General features: G+C 46.5%; 1 protein-coding gene across 2 annotated transcripts in view; it reads left to right on the forward strand.

Moving 5' to 3' along the window:
- LOC122379849 (sushi, von Willebrand factor type A, EGF and pentraxin domain-containing protein 1-like) overlaps positions 1–22,243 on the forward strand; it is a 111,389-nt gene that overhangs the window by 80,334 nt on the left and 8,812 nt on the right. For both annotated transcript variants that reach the window (XM_043362397.1, XM_043362398.1), the window contains exons 14-21: positions 14,213–14,397; positions 15,315–15,512; positions 16,942–17,133; positions 18,521–18,727; positions 19,556–19,751; positions 20,607–20,722; positions 21,283–21,422; positions 22,056–22,182. In XM_043362397.1, coding sequence (XP_043218332.1) covers positions 14,213–14,397; positions 15,315–15,512; positions 16,942–17,133; positions 18,521–18,727; positions 19,556–19,751; positions 20,607–20,722; positions 21,283–21,422; positions 22,056–22,182 — 1,361 coding nt within the window. The remainder of the gene's footprint in view (positions 1–14,212; positions 14,398–15,314; positions 15,513–16,941; positions 17,134–18,520; positions 18,728–19,555; positions 19,752–20,606; positions 20,723–21,282; positions 21,423–22,055; positions 22,183–22,243) is intronic.

The raw sequence follows: 22,243 nt of genomic DNA on the forward strand, positions 1-22,243 counted from the left end.
ATTCATTCCTGTATTGGTCTAGCAAGTTTTTTTGCCTTTTTCTGAAAAAAAAATCGTTGAAAAATGAGTCATTAGATACGTACTCATACCAAATTTGCCCCGTTATCATTGCAACCTGAGTTTGTTTGGCCCCCAGAGTCGCGATTACTAAATTCATTTTTGTCCCCACCTTTTCGTTGGGAGCGTTCTATACCTGGCTTACATAGCCTTGCGTCAGTCCCAGCGGGTGTCCCGGGCCTGTTTGGCTTCTTATTGCTTAGCTGCCACTTGCCAGCAGGATTATAAGAAAGCGATGACGATGTTATGTTAGATAACTGAATTTATAGCAGGCAAATTTGTAACTACACACGCTAGCGAAGCAATAGTCATTGTATTGACTTTTGCCAGCACTCCACATACACCGGCGTGGCTATTCTGTGCCGATAGTCACAATCAGGGGGGTTCGCTCCCGTGCCTTCAGCATTACGAAAAATGGCAACAGCCCGTGAGCAGCATCAGCGCTCACGCACATGTTCAGGGAAAACAACGTGTGATTAGCTGCTGACGACGGCCCTCTCCACCAATCAGCGCTCGGTAACTCGAGCGCTGATTGGCTGGTAGCAAACGCGTCATATGTGGGTCTCTTTTTTTGCTATCAGTGAACGCGTTATTTAATACACAGTGGCCTATGGAGAATGGCACGCGGAATTGAAGGTCAGTGTTTTATTGCTTCGTACATGCGAATGGGGGTATTTGAGTGGCATTTGACACCATTTTCGAAATCTACAGTGAATTTCTGATCGACTCATGTATATATTTTTATGAATTTGACAGTATTAGTGCTACATAGTCGGTGTTTTATGTTGGTGTTGTTTCTCTCGATCTTTGTCTTGGACTTTAATCATATCTTTTCTCGAAAGTGCTTGCCATAACCAGGTCTAAACTGTATCTGTATAAAGAGAATATGTGTTGAATATGAGGGGAAAGTAGTAATGACCATTCTGCCTATCAAACTGCCAGAAGGTGTGCTTGTAAGGTGATTGAAACGGGTTGTACGGGTTGCAGATGTGGGTTTGACATTAGCATTGTTGTTGTAACCCCACTTGCTCTAATAAAATGGCAACATGGGGTTATGTACACACTATTGCACAGCCTGGTATCAAGCTGGTTGATATGTGGAGGATAATGAAAGCATAAAAGAATAGGAGCGTTGCGTCTTGTGACTTATGTCAAGTCATTTTAAATCAAATGATTGTGATTGTACCTAACTTTTACTTCAATTATTATTGCAAGTTTTGACATTTTCAATCATCAATTTTTATGTGTACCAATTTCATGTGCCTGTGTAATGTCTGTGCGGCTTTGTGCAGTGTGCGTGTCTTGAAACAAACCAATTTATTTTGTATCTTTTTGTACTTCAACAAATGTATGTCAAAGGACAAAAATGTCATGTCTATTATCATTGACACTACTACAGCTAACTTTGCCTGTATTCCTATCTTTCAGAGGCATTCAATTCAATCTGCTTTCCAGTGCAGTACCAAGGAGGCTGCAACTGAAACTCGCTCAAAGGCAATCAAGTGTCACTTCATCAGCCTACAGTAACAGCCCATCTGTAATCAAGATATGGATGAAGGGGCATAGAAGAACAACCAGTTCAAACATGAAAAGATTGTATTTTGTTTTGGACTATTTCTTAGCATAACAGAACAGTACACTTGCTGCTTTTTATGTTTGCCCTGTGTGCAGTTTTGAATAATTTTAACCATGAGATGCTTTTGTCAACTATTCTCTTTACATAAGCTTCCTTTGTCATGCATGTGTAATTTTGAGTTTACATGCATAATGTAGGCACATTTCCATTGGCTTCATAGAAGTTAAAACTACTGCAAGCTTTGGTTATGGACATTGGTGCTATATATGATGCTTCAAATGTGTCCAGTAGTTGATGAAGGGAGAAGAGGAGTAGGACAGCTGATAGCTATTACCACAAGTATGTGCTTGTCTGCACTTCGGGCTGTTTTACTTCCTTGAGTTAAAAAACCCTCATCTTTTGTTTCTTTCCTGTGTGCCCATTGTTTTCATGGTGCTATACATAAACGTCAAGTTTGAAGTTGGTATCCAAGTGAGCAAAATGTGTATTATTTCAGTCCGTCTTGAATCATTCATCTTGAATTATATCCCTAACTGACACCCTGTTATTTGTCCTGCAATGTCTGTGCCTGTGTCCGCCCTTACCTCCGGCTCCAGCCTCCAACCAGCCCTGCTGAGCTCTGTCGCCGGCGCGGTGTGTCGCAACGTGCTGTTTCTCCACTCCAGCCGACAGCTGCTAGGAATCGTCCTGTGCCATGCGCCATGCGACACAGCAATTGTAAGCTGCAGGTCACATTCGGACTGATTGGCTCCGCGTATGTGCATCCGGCCGGGAGCTAGTCGATATCAGGGACGTGGGTCGGACTGTTGTGGCGGCGTGCACTGTGCTGGTTGAAGTTGTATTTCTGTTAGTGAAAAGCATGAATACATAACCGTGGCCGCAACCCAATGTTATTGTGGATTTCAGAGGGAGTGGCCAGTCAGGAGGGCCCCATGTGGGTATGGATCCAGTGTCCAGTGGGATTGGCTAATATTTCCGGCGATTGATAAACGCTTCTATGATAGTAAACCTATTGAATTATGAGGGGAGGTCACGTGACGGACCTGACCTTACTAAACTCTTGTGAAAACACGACACATACGAACGGTAAAAAACCGACAACTCCTCTTTCTGCCAAGTGTCATCTTTCTGTGAAGGATTTCTTGGCACTGAGTGTTCAGAAATTGCGCTGTTTTTGGACTGTGCAGAGGCTCACGAGCGACAACATAGGTCAACAACCTGACCTACCTTAAATATGCGACTTGTACCATAAGATCCAGCTTGATCAAAAGATAGGACATGTCAAATTTCATCTCTTTATCTCAAAAGAATTTTGAGCTATCGTAAAAACCGCCAGTGTGGCACCATATCGCCTCCGCGCGCAGTCGGAAGGTAAAAGTTCGCCGGCTCTAACTAAACAAATAGTCGTGCTATCGCAAATTCATTGACGGCGTTCGAAGCGTCGTTCAATTTATGTAACGGAAGTTGGCACAGATTCAGCACAGATTCAGCACAGCACAGATTCGGTAGGGGGAAAAAAGGCCCCGGTAGAGGGAAACCCCTATGACCCGTTTTCCCCTAGAAATGACGTCACAAAGAGGTAAAAATGGGTATCAATCGAAAGCTCTCGTTTACCCAGACACAGTCCTGCAGGAAAATTCCACTTTTTCCCCATAGGAAAGTTTGTACGGGAAAATCAAAATTTTGGGTCAATGGGGGGTCCCCCCCGATTTCGTTCAAAATCGGCACACAGGTGCCCCACCACCAGCCGAGAAACTTTCCCCAAAACGGTCCCCGTTGCATTGACGTTTAAGGCCCGTAAAGCCCCCTAGACTCGTAAAATATCCGTAAAATCGCCTTTGTACGGACAAAAAAGTGGTGCTATGGTAAAAATGGGTATCAATCGAAAGCTCTCGTTTACCCAGACACAGTCCTGCAGGAAAATTCCACTTTTTCCCCATAGGAAAGTTTGTACGGGAAAATCAAAATTTTGGGTCAATGGGGGTCCCCCCCGATTTCGTTCAAAATCGGCACACAGGTGCCCCACCACCAGCCGAGAAACTTTCCCCAAAACGGTCCCCGTTGCATTGACGTTTAAGGCCCGTAAAGCCCCCTAGACTCGTAAAATATCCGTAAAATCGCCTTTGTACGGACAAAAAAGTGGTGCTATGGTAAAAATGGGTATCAATCGAAAGCTCTCGTTTACCCAGACACAGTCCTGCAGGAAAATTCCACTTTTTCCCCATAGGAAAGTTTGTACGGGAAAATCAAAATTTTGGGTCAATGGGGGGTCCCCCCCGATTTCGTTCAAAATCGGCACACAGGTGCCCCACCACCAGCCGAGAAACTTTCCCCAAAACGGTCCCCGTTGCATTGACGTTTAAGGCCCGTAAAGCCCCCTAGACTCGTAAAATATCCGTAAAATCGCCTTTGTACGGACAAAAAAGTGGTGCTATGGTAAAAATGGGTATCAATCGAAAGCTCTCGTTTACCCAGACACAGTCCTGCAGGAAAATTCCACTTTTTCCCCATAGGAAAGTTTGTACGGGAAAATCAAAATTTTGGGTCAATGGGGGGTCCCCCCCGATTTCGTTCAAAATCGGCACACAGGTGCCCCACCACCAGCCGAGAAACTTTCCCCAAAACGGTCCCCGTTGCATTGACGTTTAAGGCCCGTAAAGCCCCCTAGACTCGTAAAATATCCGTAAAATCGCCTTTGTACGGACAAAAAAGTGGTGCTATGGTAAAAATGGGTATCAATCGAAAGCTCTCGTTTACCCAGACACAGTCCTGCAGGAAAATTCCACTTTTTCCCCATAGGAAAGTTTGTACGGGAAAATCAAAATTTTGGGTCAATGGGGGGTCCCCCCCGATTTCGTTCAAAATCGGCACACAGGTGCCCCACCACCAGCCGAGAAACTTTCCCCAAAACGGTCCCCGTTGCATTGACGTTTAAGGCCCGTAAAGCCCCCTAGACTCGTAAAATATCCGTAAAATCGCCTTTGTACGGACAAAAAAGTGGTGCTATGGTAAAAATGGGTATCAATCGAAAGCTCTCGTTTACCCAGACACAGTCCTGCAGGAAAATTCCACTTTTTCCCCATAGGAAAGTTTGTACGGGAAAATCAAAATTTTGGGTCAATGGGGGGTCCCCCCCGATTTCGTTCAAAATCGGCACACAGGTGCCCCACCACCAGCCGAGAAACTTTCCCCAAAACGGTCCCCGTTGCATTGACGTTTAAGGCCCGTAAAGCCCCCTAGACTCGTAAAATATCCGTAAAATCGCCTTTGTACGGACAAAAAAGTGGTGCTATGGTAAAAATGGGTATCAATCGAAAGCTCTCGTTTACCCAGACACAGTCCTGCAGGAAAATTCCACTTTTTCCCCATAGGAAAGTTTGTACGGGAAAATCAAAATTTTGGGTCAATGGGGGGTCCCCCCCGATTTCGTTCAAAATCGGCACACAGGTGCCCCACCACCAGCCGAGAAACTTTCTCCAAAACGGTCCCCGTTGCATTGACGTTTAAGGCCCGTAAAGCCCCCTAGACTCGTAAAATATCCGTAAAATCGCCTTTGTACGGACAAAAAAGTGGTGCTATGGTAAAAATGGGTATCAATCGAAAGCTCTCGTTTACCCAGACACAGTCCTGCAGGAAAATTCCACTTTTTCCCCATAGGAAAGTTTGTACGGGAAAATCAAAATTTTGGGTCAATGGGGGGTCCCCCCCGATTTCGTTCAAAATCGGCACACAGGTGCCCCACCACCAGCCGAGAAACTTTCCCCAAAACGGTCCCCGTTGCATTGACGTTTAAGGCCCGTAAAGCCCCCTAGACTCGTAAAATATCCGTAAAATCGCTTTGACTGTGTCAGGACTGTGTCTGGGTAAACGAGAGCTTTCGATTGATACCCATTTTTACCATAGCACCACTTTTTTGTCCGTACAAAGGCGATTTTACGGATATTTTACGAGTCTAGGGGGCTTTACGGGACTTAAACGTCAATGCAACGGGGACCGTTTTGGGGAAAGTTTCTCGGCTGGTGGTGGGGCACCTGTGTGCCGATTTTGAATGAAATCGGGGGGGACCCCCCATTGACCCAAAATTTTGATTTTCCCGTACAAACTTTCCTACGGGGAAAAGTGGAATTTTCCTGCAGGACTGTGTCTGGGTAAACGAGAGCTTTCGATTGATACCCATTTTTACCATAGCACCACTTTTTTGTCCGTACAAAGGCGATTTTACGGATATTTTACGAGTCTAGGGGGCTTTACGGGCCTTAAACGTCAATGCAACGGGGACCGTTTTGGGGAAAGTTTCTCGGCTGGTGGTGGGGCACCTGTGTGCCGATTTTGAACGAAATCGGGGGGGACCCCCCATTGACCCAAAATTTTGATTTTCCCGTACAAACTTTCCTATGGGGAAAAAGTGGAATTTTCCTGCAGGACTGTGTCTGGGTAAACGAGAGCTTTCGATTGATACCCATTTTTACCATAGCACCACTTTTTTGTCCGTACAAAGGCGATTTTACGGATATTTTACGAGTCTAGGGGGCTTTACGGGCCTTAAACGTCAATGCAACGGGGACCGTTTTGGGAAAGTTTCTCGGCTGGTGGTGGGGCACCTGTGTGCCGATTTTGAACGAAATCGGGGGGGACCCCCCATTGACCCAAAATTTTGATTTTCCCGTACAAACTTTCCTATGGGGAAAAAGTGGAATTTTCCTGCAGGACTGTGTCTGGGTAAACGAGAGCTTTCGATTGATACCCATTTTTACCATAGCACCACTTTTTTGTCCGTACAAAGGCGATTTTACGGATATTTTACGAGTCTAGGGGGCTTTACGGGCCTTAAACGTCAATGCAACGGGGACCGTTTTGGGGAAAGTTTCTCAGCTGGTGGTGGGGCACCTGTGTGCCGATTTTGAACGAAATCGGGGGGACCCCCCATTGACCCAAAATTTTGATTTTCCCGTACAAACTTTCCTATGGGGAAAAAGTGGAATTTTCCTGCAGGACTGTGTCTGGGTAAACGAGAGCTTTCGATTGATACCCATTTTTACCATAGCACCACTTTTTTGTCCGTACAAAGGCGATTTTACGGATATTTTACGAGTCTAGGGGGCTTTACGGGCCTTAAACGTCAATGCAACGGGGACCGTTTTGGGGAAAGTTTCTCGGCTGGTGGTGGGGCACCTGTGTGCCGATTTTGAACGAAATCGGGGGGGACCCCCCATTGACCCAAAATTTTGATTTTCCCGTACAAACTTTCCTATAGGGAAAAAGTGGAATTTTCCTGCAGGACTGTGTCTGGGTAAACGAGAGCTTTCGATTGATACCCATTTTTACCATAGCACCACTTTTTTGTCCGTACAAAGGCGATTTTACGGATATTTTACGAGTCTAGGGGGCTTTACGGGCCTTAAACGTCAATGCAACGGGGACCGTTTTGGGGAAAGTTTCTCGGCTGGTGGTGGGGCACCTGTGTGCCGATTTTGAACGAAATCGGGGGGGACCCCCCATTGACCCAAAATTTTGATTTTCCCGTACAAACTTTCCTATGGGGAAAAAGTGGAATTTTCCTGCAGGACTGTGTCTGGGTAAGCGAGAGCTTTCGATTGATACCCATTTTTACCATAGCACCACTTTTTTGTCCGTACAAAGGCGATTTTACGGATATTTTACGAGTCTAGGGGGCTTTACGGGCCTTAAACGTCAATGCAACGGGGACCGTTTTGGGGAAAGTTTCTCGGCTGGTGGTGGGGCACCTGTGTGCCGATTTTGAACGAAATCGGGGGGGGACCCCCCATTGACCCAAAATTTTGATTTTCCCGTACAAACTTTCCTATGGGGAAAAAGTGGAATTTTCCTGCAGGACTGTGTCTGGGTAAACGAGAGCTTTCGATTGATACCCATTTTTACCATAGCACCACTTTTTTGTCCGTACAAAGGCGATTTTACGGATATTTTACGAGTCTAGGGGGCTTTACGGGCCTTAAACGTCAATGCAACGGGGACCGTTTTGGGGAAAGTTTCTCGGCTGGTGGTGGGGCACCTGTGTGCCGATTTTGAACGAAATCGGGGGGGACCCCCCATTGACCCAAAATTTTGATTTTCCCGTACAAACTTTCCTATGGGGAAAAAGTGGAATTTTCCTGCAGGACTGTGTCTGGGTAAACGAGAGCTTTCGATTGATACCCATTTTTACCATAGCACCACTTTTTTGTCCGTACAAAGGCGATTTTACGGATATTTTACGAGTCTAGGGGGCTTTACGGGCCTTAAACGTCAATGCAACGGGGACCGTTTTGGGGAAAGTTTCTCGGCTGGTGGTGGGGCACCTGTGTGCCGATTTTGAACGAAATCGGGGGGGACCCCCCATTGACCCAAAATTTTGATTTTCCCGTACAAACTTTCCTATGGGGAAAAAGTGGAATTTTCCTGCAGGACTGTGTCTGGGTAAACGAGAGCTTTCGATTGATACCCATTTTTACCATAGCACCACTTTTTTGTCCGTACAAAGGCGATTTTACGGATATTTTACGAGTCTAGGGGGCTTTACGGGCCTTAAACGTCAATGCAACGGGGACCGTTTTGGGGAAAGTTTCTCGGCTGGTGGTGGGGCACCTGTGTGCCGATTTTGAACGAAATCGGGGGGACCCCAAAATTTTGATTTTCCCGTACAAACTTTCCTATGGGGAAAAAGTGGAATTTTCCTGCAGGACTGTGTCTGGGTAAACGAGAGCTTTCGATTGATACCCATTTTTACCATAGCACCACTTTTTTGTCCGTACAAAGGCGATTTTACGGATATTTTACGAGTCTAGGGGGCTTTACGGGCCTTAAACGTCAATGCAACGGGGACCGTTTTGGGGAAAGTTTCTCGGCTGGTGGTGGGGCACCTGTGTGCCGATTTTGAACGAAATCGGGGGGGACCCCCCATTGACCCAAAATTTTGATTTTCCCGTACAAACTTTCCTATGGGGAAAAAGTGGAATTTTCCTGCAGGACTGTGTCTGGGTAAACGAGAGCTTTCGATTGATACCCATTTTTACCTCTTTGTGACGTCATTTCTAGGGGAAAACGGGTCATAAAGGTTTCCCTCTACCGGGGCCTTTTTTCCCCCTACCGAATCTGTGCTGTGCTGAATCTGTGCTGAATCTGTGCCAACTTCCGTTACATGTTCAATTTACTTTCGAAACATATCCTAACATTACCATTTAACTGCCTAGCGCAATCACCAACAAGCAAAAGTTCCGCGCATCCCTCCTCATACAGTGTTAGCGGCGGCCGGCCGCCGGCCGCTGACCCACATTCGCGTCATCAGGGAATGCCGCAACTAATTTATTGTTTCCAACTTTTTTCCCGGAGCGTTCTACCTGGTTTATATAGCCTTGGTCACAATATAAAAACAGGTAAAAGGCGGAATGGATAAAACAGGCAAAACATCTGGCACACGTGCACATCATAAAGCTTGCACTCCAATGCCCCCTCCCCCTCCCACTACATATCCCTATTACACTTAACCCGCGCCGGGCCGGGGGGTGTTTGAACACCCCCCCTTGCGGTTTTTCGCAAATATCTCAAAAACGGCGGCGCGGAGCGCCGCCGTTTTTGGCACACCTGTTCGTGCATCTTTTCCGCACATGTTGTAAAAATTTCAGACCCAGGTCACCTTAGGTCAGGTCACCAGGTCACGCCAAGTGACCTCACCTCAGAAAAAATAAGAATGCTCGTCATAGCTACACCGACTGAACGATTGCCTTGAAACTTTCAGCGATTGATTAGAGCAACACTATCTATAAAATGTATATCTCGGAATTTTGATATCGGTGACCTAAGGTCAGGTCAATTTTGCGGCCTCTCCATTATAAGTCAATGGGAAAAAATTGAAAAGCATCTGTTTTGCACGAACGCCATTCTAGACACTCTCAAACATCGAGATGTAGGTAAAATAGACACACTGAACCAGAAAATGGCAACTCTGACCCCTCGTTATGTCCCCGAGGTCATCTCAGGTCACGAACAGAATCTAACAGTTTTTCGATGATAACTTCTGATAGAGGAGTGCTAGAGCGCTGAAAACGCCTTGGATGTGTTCGGCTCGACGTTGCGGATCGACTGATATGCAACATGACCTTTTCCGGTCAGGTCATGACCTTGACCTGAGGTCAAATTTTTAAGTTGACCTTTCAAGGTCAAATTATAGTTCATTCGACGCGTCTCGACGAGAGGAACACGATGCTGGTAAAAGAAATGTCATAGCTCTTTTGAGTCAAAAGGTATTGCCGAAAAAACGTTTTTCGTAAAAACGGCTATTTTTGGAGTTTTTGCCCTCTGGAGGCTAAACTGTTGACCTGAGGTCAAATCTGAGAACATTACTCAGAAAGGTCTGTAAAAGGGCTATCGAATGCGCTTTTTTGCGGCGCTGTAGCTCTATCGGTTCCCGAGATAGCCGTTGGCAGTTTCCAAAATGTTGAAATAGTCAACATTTTACCTTTGGTGACCTCTGGTGACCTGACCTTTGACCTGACCCAAAAAATGGCCGAAGTGTTTTCGTCCTTATTTTTGACGTTCTTTCGATTGCCGCTTACCGCGTGTCGCTACGTGGCCCAGGAGCCGAGTTAGAAGGGGGGTGTTCAAACACCCCCGCGGCCCGGCGCGGAATCTCAGAGCACCGGCCCGGCGCGGGTTAACTATCTTCACGGCACGTTTGAAAGAAGTGGGGTCCAGCTCAACGATACTCACAGGCAGTTCATTTAAAAGTGATGTTGCGCGATATAAAAACGATCGCTGCCCGGCGGCCGTTCGCATAGCAGGAGGCCTCAAAAGGCGATCCTGACGCGTACTGCGCTCGGACTGCTGGCGCGAGTCACGAAACGTAGTGAACAGAGTAGAGATGTCTACAGGCTCGCCATTGGTGATCGCCTTATGGGCTACCGTCAAAGTCGACACCTCATACATTTGTAAGGGAGAGAGAAGTCTGAGGTCCTCTCGCGCGTGAGAAATGTGGTCGTATTTTCTTAAGCCAGTGATCACTCTCGTCGCAAAGTTAATAATGTTCAGAAGCCTCGTATCATTCTTTGAGGTTCCGCCGCCATAAACAGAAATACAGTATCTCACGCGCGAGAGGACCAGACCGTCAACAACAGCTCGCAGAACACCCCGCGGGAGGTAATGCCTCAGGTGACGGAGACCGATCAGGAGGCCAATGCATCGACGGACCACGTCACTGACGTGCGCGTCCCAGGTAAGGTGGCGATCAAAGATCAAGCCCAAGTTTTTCACGGTCAGGCTCTCCTGAACGGTCTCCCCACCGACCCGTACGCTGACAGGGGATAGGCCACGTGTGTTCTGTTTGGTACCAAGGAGGAGGATTTCAGTTTTGGATGCGTTGAGCTTTAGACCATGGGCATGGAACCATGACGAAAGGGTGCAGAGGGTGGTTTCCATGCGTTGGATGAGGTAAGGAAGGTTGCGTTTGGTATCGGATAGTCACCGTGTCTTCAAAAGCTCGGAGGATGCAGTGAGGCGAAGATGCAACGTATTCTATGGAAAATATATGTAATGCGACAGGAGATCAGACATGCGCGGTCCATACTCTTTTTTTGTCTGGCGTTGCTGCTCAGGAAGCTCTATATGTAGGTAATTGACTTGGTGAGGTCAAGAGCCAAATGCCTTGAAAGACCACTAAATGAATTCGATATGATACGGATGGATGCTGTAAAAATGCAGATACACTGGTGATCTGTATCCGGATGCATTCGGATGCACTGCATTCGGATGTGGGTTGACTTGACTATGGAGTATGGACTATGGAACCATCTCTTAAAGTGACCATCCCACCTTAACATTAGTTTTGAGTTGAGATAGCCAAAATGGGGTCCCTGGCTTGCACTTAACGGTTTGAGCACTCACAAGATCGAGAAATGCCTCAAATCGAAAATATCTAATTTCAAAGTTGCAGTACTTGGATTCAAAGGGGCTAATGCATTAGAATGTCCCCTCTGAACGTGTGACGTTAGCGCAGGTCTAACGATTTTATATCTTTTACCACAGATAACAGTAGTAACAGTAGTACTACTGTTATCTGTGCTTTTACTAAAACGTTTGGTAGCACGCGGTGGTAACCGAAGGTTTGTTGTCAATAGTTAAAACACTATTCTTTAGAATTGTGTTTTTCTATTGAAAAACAAATCTGAGTTCCCTGACAATTTGGCAAAAGCTGCCTGAGATCAGTATACGCTGCTTTGCGCGCAACAAGTGCCGCACGTTCAAATAAAGTCGCTATAGTTCGTTTTTTTTTTTCAAAAGGACGCTGGCTCCAAGCATGTTTTTCGAACAAGCACGTGTTTTAGCCGCCAAAACGAGCAAAAACTGAACCTGAGAAAATCGAACGTCGACTAATTTTAACATGTGATTTCTTCCCGATAATTTCCATATGTGCATTTTGGAACCAAATATGGGAACAGTGGTGACGTCATGCTGTCGAACATGTATTGCAATGTAACGTATAACTATCATGGACGGAACCGCTTACTCGATTATGCTCGGCAACAGTGAAAAACTAAGCTTCACCCAAATTCGTTGACACTTGTCCCATTGCACGGACATTTGGGTGCCTGCTGCCACCAGTGACGTCATTATAGTATGTTCATTTTTAAGAAACAATTTCCAGCCACTTACCGCGCACAATTTGAAATCGATTATTTTTTCGGTAAGAAATTATTGGCCAGGGCCAGACACTGAAGCTTTGCTGAAGCTGCCAAAACTCACGTGAGAGCTTCGATATTGCACTTTGAGTCAGCGTCCTTTTGAAAAAAAAAAAAACGAACTATAGGAACCGAACAGCGGAGACCCCAAAAAGTAAACAAAAGTAAAAGTCTAATATCTTGAAAACCAGTGAATATTTTTCGATGACATTTGGTAGATATACGTTTTCGCTCTTTTTAAACCGAGCGACATCACTTTCATGCCAATTCATTAACTTTTGTAAGGTGGGAGGTTCCCGCTCGACGGTGGATGTACTCGTATATTTTCAACATTCAAGTTTATATTTTATTGTCCACTCTGGAATGTAGATGCTTCAGCAGCGCAGCGCCGCGCTTCGATGCTGCAACGCACACCCGGCACTCGCAACACCAAGCTATACCATGGCACAAAAGTCACTTAACGTTATGATGCCATAAAATATATTTGCTTATCTAGTGGAGTGTAAATCGCTTGGCTTTCTTTCACTGGAACGATTTGTCGGCTCGAATGTATACTCAAGTGCGTCAGATATTTCAACCTAAAGTGATATACTATGTAACGACTTTATCACAGCGATTCTATCGCTGAAAGTTAGGAAGTTACGTAGCATGTGTATAAAGGAACCTGACGTGAATGAATTCCGACCTTGAGATACGATCGCGGAAAAGCCAGTGCGGGCATCCAGCGACGTGGTTATTAGTGGCGTAACTAATCATATCCTCGACCTATCAGTAGGTACCCTATTTTCTTAATTCGCAAATTTTACTCAAACACTCGATACTGAGCAGTAGTCTGCGTTTCGGCTTGTCAGCTTAAATACGTTGCAGCTTCTTTGAGAACGCTCTTTCAGGTGGTTTGTGCATGCGAAGATCTATTTCCACTTCGTTGTTATATCTTTGTTGTTGCGGCAGCAAAGTTCACCCTGCACTCATCGCGGAATTTGCAGAATATATTAAGGGGTGCATAATTCTGCATGTATTCTTTCACATGCAGCATTGCGAACAAGGCCCTAAAACATAATTGCGAATATCCAAAAATATGCAGCTACTAATCAGAGGACAAAAAAAAGCCGCCTCATCAAACACATATTCTGCAGGCCGCCGCCGGAAAATATCTGCTGTGTAAATAGGCTGCCGTGTTTGTTCTCTTTGGTAAATGACGTGTTCCTCAATTTATCTTCGTTCGCCAGTTGGTGAGTGGGCATCTTAATTAGCGCAGATATACACCCACCCAGAGTGGCCAAGACACAAAGCGGGCGCGCCTCTAAGGTGACTCTGCATCTTCATTAAATCCCAGTGAGCAATCAAGCCAGCTGCTGCTCCTTGGGGACACAATGGCGGTCGCTGTCCGTTCTTCCAGAAAGAGGTATTAGCCAGGTAGCCATAAATGTAAATTGGTGGTCAGAAGAGGCGGTCTGGAGAAAGGAGAAGTGCTGAAGGATAAAAATATTTACTAAAATGTTTGCATTTTGTACATGCTATTGCTTTTAGCAATCGCTGAAAGTTTCAAAGCGATCGGTCACTCGGTGTAGCTATGACAGACATTGAAACTTTTTATGAGGTGAGGTCACTTCAAGTGACGTGGTGACCTGACCTTGAATGACCTTGGTCTGAAATTTTCACAACATGTGTAGAATTGATGTATGATAAGGTGTACCAAAAATGGCGGCGCTCCGCGCCGCCGTTTTTGAGATATTCGCGAAAAACCACAAGGGGGGTGTTCTAACACCCCCCAGCAGGGCGCGGGTTAATAGAACTTGTTATTGAAAGTTGTCTTCCTCTAAGGTGGCGACGGGCTAGTAGAAAACAGCTCCGATTGGGCAAACAACACCCCTTTATCTGTTTTCCACAGCTGCACGTTGGACCGGCACCCGACGTTGTCGTCATGGTTCAACAAGCGCTCGGTGCGCAGCGCGCGCTGGTCGCTGGTGCGCCGGCTGCGGCGCTGGGCGGCCGCGCCCGACCAGCCGCGTTCGGCCAGCGCCGGTCGGCGGCGGCTCGCCGGCGGAAGGAAGCGGAGACGGCGGAGGCGTAGACGTAAGTGAACCGGTGAAAAGGAACGTCAGACAACGATGAAATGTGAAAGGGAACGACGAAATGGAACGGTGAAGCAGAAAGTGGGAAATGGAAGTTGTTTATCGAAATCCTTACCGAGGTGTTTAATTGTAATACATGACCATGGAACATTGCTAGTTCATTATATCTGGTCTGATTTACAATATTTATCTTAAAAAGAATCTAAATTAACAACGCCCAAACTATTTTGGAAGCATCCTAAGTCAAGAGTCGTTTTCAAGAACTTCGTTGATTAGACTGCCCAAAAGGATCTTGGCTCAGCAGTCAGCGGACATAGATTTGCCAAGATGAAGTTTGACATTGCGTTCATGACCATTACGCTTACATAGCTTTAGTCAATATTGAGCCGTGGCGGAGTTTTAGAAAACTTTTGCTCTGTTAACTGGATTTATCCAAAGTATTTGGGGTGAGTTGGTGCGGATGTCCAACTGTCGTCGGCTGGTCTCTGGGAACAATGGGCCACCAGTCGCTCCGCCGGCTTCTCGGCCCGTGTGTACCCGACGCACTCGCTCTCTGACATGTCAGCAGCAGCAGCAACAGACCTTGGTTTGGTGCTGTTCGGTTCCAACGTTGTTACATAAACGATCTATTTATGGCATTGCTTGCACAGTTGCTAAGTGATAAGTGAAACGTATTGCTGTTATTTCAAATCTATCTCAGTACTGTTGCTGTGAGACTAAGTGAGACTGTGAGACTAAGGGCTGTGAGACTGAAGAAGATGAGAATTTTGAATTGTAAAAGTTCTCTGAATTCTTCACAATGTGAATTCATTAATAGTGTGCATGAAACCATGTCGTTCAAAATTCATCTCCACTCAAACTTGGTCATCAATCTCCTTGCAACCCGGAATTCGCTAATTTGTATCATTTCCGTTACAGAGCCATGCGAGCCAATTCCCAACGAGTCCTACATACGCGTGGAGGTGGTGCGTCCCGGCAAGGACGCCAACAACACCTTCTCACGCGGCTCTCGGGTCAAGGTCATCTGCGGTCACGGCTACGAGCTCAACATCGGCAACCGGCTGGCGCGCTGCGTGCGGGGCCGATGGAAGCCAGAAAAACCAAACTGTGTTGCCAGTGAGTGGATCGATGGCTCTCACGGCCGGCTTAACTTGACCCGTTAGGAGGCACCGGGATGTGATTGAGAAATACGGCAGGCATGATGAGATGATGGAAAGCATGGTTGTGCCTTTGGCACAAAAATAGCGTATTATATTCGCTCTGTATCCTTTAATTTTGTAAAACGTGATTGTATATTTTATTTGGTCTATTTATAGAATGATATATAGCTTGGCATTCATTAACTAGCTGTGCATGAAGTTTGTCGAGCAATGACCAAACATCATTTCACCCTCTACATACAGCATGACACGGTTAGATGCACTGAAATAAGTCTTGTGATGCAGCTGAATAAGCCAGCTCAGTAAAACTAAGGAATGACCCCAAATCTCATAGCCCTGAAATAATGGTAAAATCACGCTACTTACCACGCTACATAGTGTCACATAATTTCGCTGGAAGTAGCCAGCGAGGCATGTTTAGTACATTTTACACTCTCGGATGTTACACGTCAGGCAGCTGTCTGCTAACAGAACGAACCGGGTCCGGCCGGCGGCAGACGGTGATGGTATGCGGTGGATGGTTGCCAGGGAGCTGCGATTCATGAATGACTAATGCATAGATGGTGCTGAGTCTCGTCTATCTTATCTCCATTAGCGGGTGGTGTCAGATAGCCGATTGAATAGCTGAGTAGAGGAAGGGGTCCGAGCCGATTGATTGCTGTATGTATATCGGTATACTGAATCGCGTTAACATACAACTCACAAGCCCAGTGAATTCAATAGGGGGCAGAGAAATGAACAAATCGATGCGGAACAACATAACCAATGACCATGTTCTAAATTATTTTTGATTTCATTAGCTAATCTCTAAGGCTCAGTGCTGTAAGCAGTAAGCACAATGGTGTGAGACTTGCCATGCTCCATAAAATTTTTACAATTATCTTCAACGGAACTAGGTATGTCTCCACCACCAATTGTCTTGGTGTGACCACTGCGCAGCGCTTTTGATGGCAGTTAATTTCCCGATGGTGCTTGGAACGATAGTTGGAAGATCAAAGCAGCCTCTGATCTCCATCAACCCCAGACATTCGCCAGATTAGAAATGGCGAAATGGGGAAATGGCGAAATGGGAAAACATGGAAACTGAGAAGCTGATGCGCTTCGGAGACATTTTTTTCGTTATTTGCAAGGGAACGTATGCGGCGCATAGTTTATTGTGTGTTTCGAATATGGTTAAGTGTTTTGTTCAGCGTAATTATTATCTTGTTATGTTTTTTTTTGCTCCGAATCAGGTTTTGTCATTTTTTCTGATTCAGAACGTCATCCTCGTCATCCTTATAAGCTAACTGATTGTGCTAGCTGTTGAGAAATGGAATATGTGCGAAGGCTTTGCTGCCACCCTTCAGCGTAAGACAGGCTCCGACGCAGTGTCTCCCTTCCGCCAGTGTCCTGCTCGCTGCCAGAGGTCAAGAACGGAGTGTGGATGCAGCGCGGTGAGCCGGTACCGACCTCCGAGCAGGTCAGCCACGAGACAGTGGTGGACCTCAGCTGTGAGGAGGGCTACACCGTGCAGGGCGCCACGGCGGTGACCTGCTGGTACGGTTTCCTCACCAATCAGGTGCCCGAGTGCGCGCCCGGTGAGTACAGATGGGTCGAGGTGCGCCCGCGATTTGAGGTGTAGCTGGTTATTTCAAATGATCGGTTTTGAGGGGTCATTTTTTGATTTCAACTAAATTTTGCCTCATTTGATTTGCAACATGTTTAACACCTTGGCGCTACAAGAGGCATCGCATAATGACCCTGAATATTTGCATTTTTACTACATGTTTATTGTTTATTATTGGCGAGCAGTTCAGCCTTCATTCCCTTTTTATCATCTTCAGTCGATCCTGAGGTTGATTCCCCAATCGTTCACCTGTTCTGCTCGTCTATCGTTCAGTCAAATCGACACATATCAGATGATTTATAGAAAGGAGTTGAACTGAAGAAACAGCCTTTAGTGGCGCCCGACGTGCTGAGCGGCACAGCATCATTCCAGGCGCTCGTGCGTGCTGCCATCTAGTGCGACAGCGGTAGACACTCTGCTGATCACCCAAAGGGCGAAATCGACAAGGTCCTCTTGTATTTTTGTCACCTGCTTTACAGCACAATTTCATAGCTACATGGTGTTTTAATGACGCAACGATTTTACATAACATCGTATAAAGAGGAAGCTGGGAGCATGTCATGCTGTCTATGAAGCGTCCACGGTCCAGGGGATGCGATTATCTGACTTGCGAGACATGTCATGATTCTTCAACCTTCGTTATGGATGGGGTACGATATCTGATTTTGCTATTTGTTATTTGATATTCATCGCATCGTTAATCGCTAATTTATTTTACACTCAGTTTCGCCTAACCAACAATTCTGCAGTCACGTCTACGTTTAACAATTCAACATTACGGGAAAAGTGGCCGGGCCAGTCAGTTATATTCCCAGGCGGATTTGGATCCATTCCGTGGCTGCTGATCCTCGACTCATAAACAGCTCTGCTTGGCCAGCGATCGATACACAATGTTCAATTTATGGCCGCCGCCCACTGAGGTCGCTTATTGGCCGGGCGGGGCTTGCCGTGACTTTTGCCATCTGTTGCGACAAATGTACTCGGCTGTTAATTTCGGCGGGACAGCGCATCCGGACAGCGGGCTAGCACGTATTACAGCCGTAACTCGAAACTTTCGAAGGCAATTACAAGCATGAAAAATAACTTTTTAAGCAATAAACCGTTATTCAACTTCATCTTATCCTCATTCTTCATGTTTACCCACACTTGTTTCCTCTTTCTTACCTACTCTCACTACTTTCCTTTGTTTCCGCTCACCCGCAGCACTCTCTTCAGCTTCAGCTCACCCTCGCCCCTCCCCATTCATAGCTCACTCTCCCCTCTCTCCTATTCCAGCTTACTCTCGCTACTCGCCGGGCTTAGCTAACCCTCACCGCTCTCTTTTTTCTTCTCACCCTCTCTCCTCTCCCCTGTTTCAGCTCCCTGTCAGCTGCCGACGCTGTCGAACGGCTCCTACACGGAGCCCGGCTACAAGTCGGGCCTGTTTGTGGCACACAATTTCGGCGTGGCGTACCAGTGTGATCCGGGCTTTCTGGCGGCCAGCGAGCCGCCGGTGCTGTGCCAGTCGGGTCGGTTCACACCAGCCCCGCCGCAGTGTCAGATGGGACTGCTCAACACGGTCAACGGTGGGTAAACAGCTGGGCTTCTGTACGGCAATGAATGAGGGTGGGAGGTATACATACAACGTATCAGCGTTTGTTTTGGATTGATGTGTCATTGGGTGCAAATAATGTTTTTGCCATTATTGCATATTCCATCGCAGAGAAATACTGAAATATGCAGCCTGCAACTACTAATCAAATTTCAGTAGAAAACATCCATTGCTATTGGTGAAATCGTAAGCGGGAGAAATATCGTCCATGAGTAATAATAGTAATGCGGTGAAGGTCACAAATCACTCAGTACTCACCCTTTGGGAATCATGGGCAGCACCACTGCGGAATATTACACCATCATTCGATAAATCTCTAATCATGGCTTGAAATTGGACGACACAGTTGCCAATAAGTTCGAGGCGCACCTGCCCTCAGGGACCAGATTGTCCATGGCCGTTCGTCCGACTGTGCGGCTGTAGTAACGTTGATTAATGTCGATACATTCTGGCACAGCGGCATCCGGCGAGTATTTCAGGAGCGGCTCGTTCTTCTAGTAATCGATTTATTTATACAGCCACGTTTCGTGTAATATTGATCTAGAATGTAGATCCTGGTGACTATAAATAAATCTGCAAAATGTCACGCTGCACGGACGACGTGATTGTGCAATCTGCATTTTATTGCCTAGCAACGCTGTATCATGCTTTACATAAACGGCATACTCCGTACGTCTCAGCCTTTTACCGTGTGTGTATTTCTATTAGCTGCGTTGCGAACATCTATAACTAGGCTCACTCCCATTGTATCCTATTTTCTATTGTGCGCTGTCATGTCCAATTTTCCCGCTCCCCTCCCCAGATTATGCTGGAGAGCCTCTGCAGCTGACCGAGGTGCTGCCAGAGGGCACACTGGCCCAGCGCTCAGAATATGCCGTCGGAGGGGATATCACTGCCGGCGACCTCAGCGGGCTGAGGAAGCCGTGCGGACCGCCGGCGCAGATCCAGAACAGCGTCATCTACACGGACGGCCAGCTGGCCAACGGCACCGAGAAACAGTCAGTTCGAGGGGGGCACCGGGGCGCTGCGGTGGGCTGCTGGGCAGGGGTGGGGGGCTGGATGAATACTGGAGACGAATGGATAAGTACGGGATGTGGGTGAAGGGAGATTCCAGAATATTTTGAAACAGCATACTGGAGTAGTACAATGAAATGAATTGTGTTATTTTTAGACAATTTTAGTTACAATAAAACGCAGTAGAATTCCTTTACTGTTGAAAAACGTGTCTAGCATTTTATCATTTGAGCACTATTCGTCCACTGACAGAGACATTAAAAGGACGGCTCGGTCTCTGAAAATAGCCTTAACTGAACGTAGCTGCTGAAAATGCCTCCAAACGACTGACGTGTCATCCAGTTAGACGACTCGGGGGCCCATTCGGCCACTATTGATCTGTCATAACGCCTCCTGTATGGCGCTCTGAGACTTCTTCCACGCCGCCTGCTGCCGTGGGCTCTCTGATAAAACAGCTCAATATCTTTTCTCCCATTGACTCTCTTAGGTGCGATCACTACATACATTCAATTCTATACAGTACATTTATTGTTAATGCTTTTTTCGTGTCGTTAAGCCTTCATCCTAAAAACGTCTCTCTGCCCCTCCCAATGACCCCTAGAGGTAGGTAAGGCAAAATATCACGCGGAGCCAGGCACACTGAGAGCTGTTCCGCACTGCCGTCCTCTTCCCGACCAGAAACTGGTAAACAGAGCATTGTGCGGCGTTTGCGTTATCGTGGTGCAGCAGCCGCGAGCTTACATCCCACATCGCACATCGCTCACCGCAAAATGAGCGACACCAACCGTTGTTTTGGTGCCGTTAACCAGAGGTTGTATGTCTGTGTGCTGGTCGGCCAGGTTCCCAGACGGCTCGGAGGTGACGTTTGACTGCGTCACTGGAGTCGGGGGCGAGAAGACGTCCTGGAGGATAATGTGCGAGGATGGCAGCTGGGTCGGCCGCTCGCTCAGCTGCGGTTAGTAAAACTGGGCGGGGTGGGGGGGGGGGGGGTCGGCCACTCCCTCAGGGCGGGAAGGGGTGGGGATGGGGTGGGGGGTTCGGCGGCTCCCTTAGTTGCGGTAAGTGAAACTGGGAGGGGTGGAGCTGGGAGGTGGGGTTGGGGGTCGGTCGTTCCCTCAGTTTCGGGCAGTGAGACTGGGCAGGGGTGGGCACATAGTTCCCGAACAGCTCGAGTAGCTCAGAGTTGCCAACAAACAAGAAAGTTAGGCATGTCGTGGTCAATAGCACGCCAATGTTTTGGAAAGTTCGTTAGAAAAAGATCAAGTTTTAAGTAATGATTGATTATTTTGCAAGATTATCATTATGCAGATAGACCTGTAGGTATGATGCATCGGGAATATTGCCATTTTACAAAACCATGCCTTGTTTTGAATCGAGCCGTTTTTTATTGAGTGTTACATTCTCAGCTTATTGTTTGATGCGGAGATTGTCAGTTGTTTATACAACGTTTCGTGTCATTTTCTTGCATCATTTCTTTCTAGGTTAACCTTGATGGTTGTGTGCCTTTCATTTCAGATGAAAATGACTTGCAAGATCCAATGTACATGAGGAACAAGTCATGCACGTTTTATAACGACATGATCAATGTGATGACCTTCTTCCAAGACCAGCCAGTGCTGGAAAAGAAGGTCGAATTTCCTCCGGGAACCAAACTAGTGAGTCTAGTCTCCCAGTGTTTTCAATTTAATTTGTAATAATCAAGATTGTGAAATATTTCTCCCAAGAGGTTTTTACACTGTTGTTTCTGAGATGAGGTTTGATTGCATTGCAAACTCAATTGATTGAAGTAGCCAGATATTTCTTAGCACTGACGTCTGGGGTAAATCCCGAGGCAACTGAATACGAATGGGGCTGATGCATTTTCCAAGATAAACATCATTTCATAGCATGCATTTTTCATTAGCATGAGTGGGTTAGATCAGTGCCGTCTATAACGATTTGCTAATCATCTCAGAATCAAATGGTGGTGCTCTGAGACCTGAGTACTACGGATTTATTTCTTTAAAAAGCACGAACTAGCTGGATTATACATTTGAGGCTTAGAGAAGACTTTTTTAAACCATTAACTCATTAGAGCTATCTGAAGAGTGAATAACTTGACAACTTTAATAAAGCTCTTTCACTATATTTGATGCCAAAATTACGAGAATATCTTCGGGCGATCGCCAACATGTGAAACGTGCCATATTTCCTCGTTAGCAGGAAACTTAGTGACTAACTTATGATTATAACCACTGTCATCACCACGATGCAGTTATTCACGGACTCACTTATTCACTCATTTCCAGACGTTTCGGTGCGATGACATTGGCAAGTTCGCCATGATCGGCAGCAACCAGCGCACCTGTGTGAGAGGCGACTGGGACGGTGCACGGCCCATCTGCTTCGGGCTCAACCAGATGAACGACTATGCACGTCAGTATACCGGATGGAGGCGTGGTTAGGGAGTGGTGATGGGGTGATGATGGGATGGTGA

This window comes from Amphibalanus amphitrite, unplaced genomic scaffold (assembly GCF_019059575.1).
Source record: "Amphibalanus amphitrite isolate SeventyFive unplaced genomic scaffold, NRLGWU_Aamphi_draft 000085F_arrow, whole genome shotgun sequence".
In the NCBI taxonomy this organism is placed as follows: Eukaryota; Metazoa; Arthropoda; class Thecostraca; order Balanomorpha; family Balanidae; genus Amphibalanus; species Amphibalanus amphitrite.